This window comes from Callospermophilus lateralis, chromosome 2 (genome assembly GCF_048772815.1).
Source record: "Callospermophilus lateralis isolate mCalLat2 chromosome 2, mCalLat2.hap1, whole genome shotgun sequence".
Lineage (NCBI taxonomy): Eukaryota > Metazoa > Chordata > Mammalia > Rodentia > Sciuridae > Callospermophilus > Callospermophilus lateralis.
In genome coordinates, this window is record NC_135306.1 from 193,280,350 (window position 1) to 193,289,313 (window position 8,964).

Here is an 8,964-nt window from a genome sequence, read left to right on the forward strand (position 1 = left end):
CAGTGAGTACAGCCAAGTCACACTGCTGAGAGGTGACTGGATGGAATTCCATTTCATGGGATCCATCCTCCATTCTAAACACTGTGCAGTGCTGATTACTGCAGAAGAGGGAGAGGGTGTCCCAATGTGACCACACTGGAAACCACTGACATCTAGGACAGGACGTGAAGTCCTAGCATGAGGTTAAAGTGGCCCATTTAGCCTGCAGGAAAACAGAGGCAGGTGAACTCTGCTCCTTCACAGTTGACTGATCTCAGATCGCACTTTGAGTCTCCTGCTCCTGGTGTTCCTGGCTCATGTTTTCACTCCATCCTCGAGTTCACCTCTAGCCCCTGAAGCTCCTCATGGCAGTTTTCACCCTCACGTTTCTCCATGTGCAGATTTTGACATTCAGCTTGGGGGTGACGACCATGAAGAGCACATTACCAGTTTGTCCTCAGTGAAGGCAGACGACAGCTATTGTTAGAGGAAATGGCAGGCTCAGAAATCTGCTGGGCATGTAGCTCAGAGGTGGCGTGCTTGCCTAGCATGCATGAGGCCCTGAGTTCAACTCTCAGGATCCCAACCAAACAGAACAAAAACCCAAGATGACTGTGTTAGTTACCTTTCCACTGCTCTGAAAACATTCCTAATGTGAACAGACCTAGGGAGCAAAATTTTATTTTGGCTCATGGTTGTTTGGCCGTGTTGCTTTAATCTCTGGTGACATGGGACATCACGGCAGGAGTGCATGATGGAGGAAGCCTGCTCACCCCATGGTAACTGAGAACTAAGAGAGACAGAAGGGGGCCATGTCCCAGTGCTCACTTTGAGGTCATAACACCAGTGACCCAAATCCATCCTGTAGGCCTCCCTTCCTGAAGGTTTTGCCATCTCTCAATACCGTTTGTCAATACTTTAACACATGGGTCTTTGTGTCACATTCCTGCTCTAAATTTTAGTAATGATCACTCTGATGTGAAAAAGATCAAGTGAAGAGAGCTGTTCATCCCTCCTCTTCAGAAGTCTTCCTCAAGTTAGCCAGGATGGCAGCATAGCAAGACAGCAAGATGAGGATGGAGAAAACGCAGATCAACTCACTGTTGGTCAACATAGTAACTTTGTCAGTAAAGCTCTCAGCCCAGGTAATCTGTTTTAATTTTTTTTTATTTGTTCTTTTTAGTTATACATGGAATATATTTTGAGATATCATACATACATGGGGTATAACTTCCCATTCTGTGGTTGTACAAGATGTGGAATTACACTGATCGTATATTCATATTGGACATAGGAAGTTATGTCCATTTCATTCTCCACTCTTTCTCATTCCTATCCCCCCACTGCTTCCCCGTCTCCTCCCCAATCCAATATGGTGAATCTCCACTTCTCCTGACTTGTGTGTTAGCATCCGCATATCACAGAGAACATTTGGCCTTTGGTTTTGGGGGGATTGGTTTATTTCACTTAGCATGATTGCCCCCAGATCCATCCACCTACCAGTAAATGCCATAATTTTATTCTTCTTTATGGTGACTAATATTCCATTGTGTATATATACCACATTTTCTTTATCCACTCATCTGTTGAAGGACACCTAGTTTGGTTCCATATCTTACCTATTGTGAATTGAGCTGCTATAAACATTCATGGGACTTGTCACTATAGTATGCTGCTTTTAAATCCTTTGGATATATACCAAGGGGTGGGATAACTGGGTCAAATGCTAATTCCATTCCAAGTTTCCTGAGGAATCTCCATACTGCTTTCCATAGTGGTTGCACCAATCTGCAGTCCCACCTACAATGTATGAGTGTATCTTTTCCCCCACATTGTTACCAACATTTATTGTTACTTGTATTCTATTTGAAAAAAAAAATTTTTAGTTTGTAGATGGACACAATACCTTTATTATTTATTTATGTGGTGCTGAGGATCAAACTCAGTGCCTCACACATGTGAAGCAATCGCTCTGCCTCTGAGCTACAACCCCAGCCCCCATTATTTGTATTCTTGATAATTGCCATTCTGACTAGAATGAGATGAAATTTCAGTTTAGTTTTAATATTTATGTCTCTAATTGTTAGTGATGTTGAACATTTTTCATATATTTGTTGATTAATTATATTTCTTCTTCTGTGAAGTGTCTGCTCAGTTCCTTTGCTCATTTACTGATTGGGTTATTTGTTTTACTGGTGTTAAGTTTTTTGAGTTCATAATCTTGAGGTTAATGCTTTATCTGAGGTGCAGGTGAAAAAGAGTTTCTCCCATTCTTTAGGTTCTCTGTTCATGTTCTTGATTGTTTCCTTTGCTGCAAAGAAGCTTTTTAGTTTGATACTATACCATTTATTGATTCTTGATTTTACTTCTTGCACTTTAGGATTCTTGTTGAGGAATTTGGTTCCTCTGTCAATATGATGGAAAGTTAGGCCTACATTTTCTTCTAGTAGGTTCAGGGTCTCTTGTCTATTCTTTATGGTTTATAAACACTTATTAGTCAATCATTCAGTCAATATGTACTAAATAACAATTACTATCGGTAATCTAACACTTCAAATGATTCAAATTTATTTACTTTTATTATTAGAAAATAAGGCTCAGAAAAATGGTCATTTGCCCAAGATCACAGAGAAAACAGTGAATGATCCTGGCACAAGGGGCCCTTTCTTATTATCTTACACAAATTAATTTCTAACAGCTTTCTCTATCTTATTTTTTGTCATAACTGTGAAAGTTGGTTACCCTCTAACTTACACATCAAGTTTTGTTCACTTGTTGTCTGTCTCTCCCTCCATGAAGTCTTGGAGGGGATAGGAAGGTTTTAACCTCCATGAATCTAGGAGCCTTTTTTCCCTGAATGGCAAAGACCCACTACCTAGAACAGTGATTGGTACTTCATAGGATACATTACTCTTTGTTGAATAAATGGCTGGATGAATAAGTAAGTAAATGAATCAGTGAGTGAATGACACCTTTGGGAGGAAATTCTTACCATATTCTATGATCATGACCTCTATCATCATTGGGCGGGGGCACAGGGAGAATTACTGAATTTAAACATGAGTGTTACACATGGCCGCATGACTGCTAGAGTAGAAAGGTGAGTGATGATCCAGGTGAACTCTGTCATCTCATATGGAAATGGACAGACGGGAGAGTGAGAAGGGAAGAGGTGCAAGGGCCTGGGCAAAACTGGAGAGTCAGTCCCTTGCCAAACCACAGCTAGTGCCACTGCTGTGTTTGTTCACTGTTGGTTCTTGTATTTATTTTCAGTTGACCAGTCTCTGCATGAGAGCTTTCCGCGTGTATTACTTTCAACTTTCTTCATTGACTTCCTTGTTTTTAGGTGAAAAAAAATGATTCTGTTGCTGTCACTAAAGCAATTGAAATAGATTTTAACCTTCCTTCAAGTCACAGTTTATTCGCAAATTTTTACTCTAGAGAAAAGAAATTCCATGGGGGAAGTTGGTCCCTTGATTGTAGTGTTAGTGTAATAAGTAGATTAAGGATCTCAGTAATTCAACACAACCTTTGGACTACAAAGTGGTGTGTAGATGTTCACGTCAAAAAAGAACTTAAAATCTTTGGTTTTGCTGATGTGTATGGCTCTTGTTTATTTCTAAAATGTTACAAATCCAAATCTTGATACAGATCCTTTGAATTTTCCTTTGTGGCTTACCTTAGACTTAATCTTCTTTGTTTTCCAACAGTTCCCATGAACATTGTCCATTTTCCTTTGTAAGAGAAGGAGATCTTTGAATTGCAATAGCACCTACCACCTACTCCATTAGAAGACAGCCTAATGCTGAGGAAAGAGCACTTAGATTTGAGTTAGAACGTGGCAAGTAACTAGTGTATGAGATTGGCAGCCAGTGAATGTGTCTGTTACCTCATCTATAATCAAAGGGAATTATCTGTGAAAATTCTTCCATCACTATTCTCAGAGTGTCTCAGCTGAGTGTGACCTGGTCTTTGTCCACTGGGGGTGTTGAGTGAGAAATCTGCTGTGTGGTAACATAGCCCAGGGCACTTTCTTGCTCAAGGACCAGAATTTGCAGGGAGGGAACTAATACCCCTCACTATCCTTGTTTTCTCAGAATATCTCTTTGAGTAATTATCTATCTCAGTGGAGTGTCTAGCTTCATGCTGAATTGGAGTCTCCTGAGAGGATTTGAGAGCTACCTGGTCCAATTTTTTGTTCCAAGGCAACATAAAACCACACCACCAGCTCTTCTGACCCAAAGGTAGGTGCTGTGACTAGAAATAAGGCATAAAGTTTCTAAGCAGCCATAGGATGTTGGGCAACTTGATTATGTACTTAGAGTCACAAGAGCTCATTTGTGCAATGAGTTGGTTTTATTTGTTAAATTATTTTTGTGGGGAACTGAATAATGAATTAAATTGATAATTTTTTAGAGAGAGAGAGAGAGAGAGAGAGAGAGAGAGAGAGAGAGAAAGAGAGGAGACAGAGAAATAATTTTTTAATATTTATTTTGTAGTTTTCGGCAGACACAACATCTTTGTTTGTATGTGGTGCTGAGGATTGAACCCGGACTGCACGCATGCCAGGCGAGGGCACTACTGCTTGAGCCACATCCCCAGCCCAAATTGACCATTTTTATTGCAATTAAATGTACACAGGAAAAAACTGGGTGACTTTTAAATACCTTTATTATTTTGAATTCTGTGAAGTAGCATTTGGGAATCACCATGTGGGAACCTGTGCTTGGGGTAGAGCTTCCCTTTCTGCACCCTAGTGTCAGTCACACTTGCAAGTCAAGCTGTTTTTTGTATATTTTTGTGTATCATTTAGCTCCGGTTCAAAGACCAGTCAGTTGCTTGACGCTGGCCACCTTTACTTTCTGAACTTCTAGGTGAGGCAGTATTGGCTGGGGGGTTGGGTAGGTATTTCTCAACAGGTAAATGGAGATATGGTGGTTATAGGCAGCAGAAAGGGGAATTAATAGAGAAAAGACAGATGATAGGAAACGAAGGATAAGTTTCGAGGAAAAGGGTCATCAGTTGTTTCTTTGTTGGAGATAAAGTCTGGAAAAATGAGATGCTCCACGATTATCTTCTTATCTCTGAGTGATTTCTGAGATTGATTTTTTAAAAATATATTTACCTTAATTTCTCCACTGAGTCAAAAACAGATCAAACTCAGATAAGAGGGTATGTGTTTGTATGGGTCAAATGAATGAATGTACCTTCGATTGCTAATAATTTTCACAATGTATTATTCATTGATCCAAAGACCTACCATTCAGTGTATATACAGTCTATTATCAAAGACTGATTTGCACTTTTCTATGCTGGTCCCTCTTGCTTTGTGCCATGCATTCTGTACATACCGTGTCCTTGCTAATGGAACATGGTATTGTGAAAAAGCACGGGACCTGTGGTTGGGCTGCCTGCTTTCCAATCCTGGCTTCAATACTATGAAGCCTTTGGCAACTTACTTTACTTCTTGGTTTGTCTGTTTTCCTATGTGTAAAAAAGGGGTAATAATAAGTAGACTACTTCCCAGATTTCTTGTGAAAAAATGAATGAATAAATGTCTATAGAGTACTTGTAAATTGTGTGGAATATAGTAAGTATTATTGAGATACCAGCTATTACTATCTACCAAAAATGTGAATAATAGATTTAAGAAAATATCAGACATATTTTTGAGTGTGAGAATACTGTATTTCTTGGTAAGTGATATAGAGCAGAAGCTACAATTTCAAAACAATTTGTTAATTGCTATGAAAGGTATATGATGATATATCCTTGTTAGCTTTTTGTAGCCATGACCAAAACACTTAACAAGAACAACTTAGGTGAAGACAAGTTGCTTTGTTCATGGAAACTGAGATGGAGGTGTATATATGATACATTCTTTATCCATTCATCTGTTGATGGACACCTGAACTAATCCCATAACTTTGCTATTGTAAATTGTGCATGCACATCTATTTCTTATAGATTTAGAAAATTTTTATATGTTGGAACTACTGAGTATTTTCATGTACATTGAGTATTTTTCCCATTGGATCATTTGTATAATGACCTTTTTTTATGCACAAATTTTTGTTGTTTAAAAGTTGTGTGTGTGTGTGTGTGTGTGTGTGTAGTCAAAATCTAGCATTTATGTCCAAGTTCTAAAGGCATTTCTACCATCAAATTATTATCACATTCACCAATTCTACTTGTTATTCTTTAATAATTTAAATTCTCATTCTTAAATGTTTAATTTGGAATTTATTTAGATGGTAGTATATAGTTGGTCATCAAATATACATTTCCCCTAAAGGTTGTACCAATTGTTCCTCTATTATCTTTTGAGCATTCTTTCTTAAATCTACTTGGCTATAGCAAATGTTTCGTCATGTCAGTTTTTGAGAATTATATAATTATTTCTTTCTTATCCATTACTAAACTTCTTTAAATACAGCCACTAAAACAAAACAAAATGAAACAAAAAACAACAATATCTGAAGGACAAACACTTAACATTAATTTTTTAGTATGATTATAGCTGTTATTTTTCCTTGTAGATGAACTTTAGCATAATTTTGTTTAATTATAGAAAGAAATTTCATTGGATTATAGTTGAAGATGCATATTTTGGGATTAATTAAAGAAGAATTGAAATTTACAGAGAATTGAAGCAATTTCTTATCTTGTCTTTTACTATTTAAAAACATGATTTCATAAATTATTTTGTGATGACATGTGTCTTCTCTTGCATTAATATAACATTATTTTATGTTCTTCACTAGAGTTTTAGGATTTTCTGAGTATTTTACATTTCTAATGCTTTATATTTATAAAAAGTTTCTTACTGTTATGCACACAATATTTTTCAGTTGTGCTTTCTAATCAGTGATTCCATTTGAAGTTTCTCATTATTTTACTCATTATTATTTATTATTATTATTTTTTGTGCTCATAAATGGTTTAATCCATTCATGGGTTAATGGATTAATAGAAGATCGAGGAAGTGTTGTATAAAGAAGTCTTTGGCATGCTTTCTGTGCTCACCGTGTGATGCTCTCTACCATGCCATGACCCACAGAGAAGGCCACCACTAGGTGCTGTGCAGAGACCCAGGCCACACTTTTGGACTTCACAGCCTGCAGATTTGTGCACTAATTAACCTCTAATTTTTATGATGTTCCCTGTCTAAGGCATCCAGGTATAGCAACAGAAAATGGATTAAGACATTCCCTGGAGCAAACATGAAAGCAACAAGGAACATAGGACCAGAAGTGAATCAGGGGGATTCCCCAAGAGGAAGAGCTATCAAAATGCAAGATAGGTAATAGAAATATAGGCTATTCACTTCAATGGCTCCCACATTCAGAATATCTTGCAGTGAATGAGAAAGATGCCTGGGCTCAAGATCAGAAAGATTGGTTCTGAGTCCCAGAATTCACCACTTTTCTGTGTAACCTTGGGAAAATGACTATAGCTCTGAAACTTCCACTTAAAATTAGTAAAATTAAATAAATTAAAATAATACAAAGTATTAGAATGCTAATATTTAATGGTAAATGAGTACTTAATGAACTGATGAGCCTATTATAGATTGGTTTACATTGTCTTATGTGCTTAAATGAGCTGAATCAGAGCTAAAAATCATTGCTCTATTGCAGGCTTTTCACTATCTGATGTCCAGCACACTTGAATTGGATCTATGGCCAGTACAAATAATGTGACTGAGTTAATTATTACTGGCCTTTTCCAGGATCCAGAGGTGCAGAGAGTGTGCTTTGTGTTGTTTCTCCCCGTGTACCTGGCCACTGTGGTGGGCAATGGCCTCATTGTTGTGACGGTCAGTGTCAGTAAGAGTCTGCACTCCCCCATGTACTTCTTCCTTGGCTACCTGTCCCTGGTGGAGATCTGCTACTCCTCTACTGTGGTCCCTAAATTCATCACTGACTTACTTGCCAAGGTCAAAACCATCTCCCTGAAGGGCTGTCTGGCCCAGATCTTCTTTTCCCACTTTTTTGGGGTCATTGAGATCCTTTTGCTTATGGTGATGGCTTATGACCGCTACGTGGCCATCTGCAAGCCTCTTCATTACATGAACATTATGAGTCGTCAACTATGTCACATGCTGGTGGCTGGTTCCTGGCTGGGGGGCTTCATCCACTCCATAATTCAGGTTCTCATCACCATCCCACTGCCCTTCTGTGGTCCCAATGTGATTGACCACTATTTCTGTGACCTGCAGCCTTTATTCAAGCTAGCCTGCACGGACACCTTTGTGGAGGGGGTTGTTGTGTTGGCCAACAGTGGATTAATCTCCGTTTTCTCCCTTGTCATCTTGGTGACTTCCTATATCGTCATCCTATTCAACCTGAGGAACCGCTCTGCAGAGGGGAGGCGCAAAGCCCTGTCCACCTGTGCCTCTCACATCACAGTGGTCATCTTGTTTTTTGGACCTGCCATCTTCATCTACACTCGGCCCTCAACTACCTTCACTGTGGACAAACTGGTGGCTGTGTTCTATACGGTCATCACCCCCATGCTGAACCCCATCATCTACACACTCAGAAACTCAGAGGTGAAAGTTGCCATGAGGAAGCTGTGGGCCAGAGAGGAGAACTCAGGGATGGGAACATGATAAATAATATGTGTATGATTTTTGTCTTTCTTGGAATGGATTTTAAGTTTTGTGTGATTTTTCAAGAATGGCAACAACAAACATAAGAACTTCATGTTATTGCTGAGACAATTCTCCTTAGTAACTAGGACTCCCTCGTATATTGGTTATAATGGTCCAAGGACAGAGGTCAAATATTCTTTCTGAACCTCATGGAACTTGGTGATTCTCTGATATCCAATAATAGAATGGTTTGGGTAATTGAAGGGGCAAATCAAATGTAAATGCAAGGATAATATTTTGATGAATGTTTTGTAGGCTAAAATTACTTTCTTGCTTCCTTTTCTTCTTTTATTCTTCCTTCAATAGCAATTTAATATATTTGTGGGGGA

General features: G+C 38.6%; 1 protein-coding gene across 1 annotated transcript; it reads left to right on the forward strand.

Annotated features, from left to right (window-relative positions):
- The first annotated feature begins 7,660 nt into the window (after nt 1-7,660).
- LOC143390056 (olfactory receptor 4B13) lies at nt 7,661-8,593 on the forward strand. Its single transcript, XM_076842684.2, has one exon. The coding sequence runs from the start codon at nt 7,661-7,663 to the stop codon at nt 8,591-8,593; it is 933 nt and encodes a 310-aa protein (XP_076698799.2).
- Nucleotides 8,594-8,964: the final 371 nt, after the last annotated feature.

What these genes read in the sequence shown, in the direction of transcription:
- LOC143390056 (XM_076842684.2), top strand. Translation starts at nt 7,661, where the DNA reads ATGGCCAGTACAAATAATGTGACTGAGTTAATTATTACTGGCCTTTTC.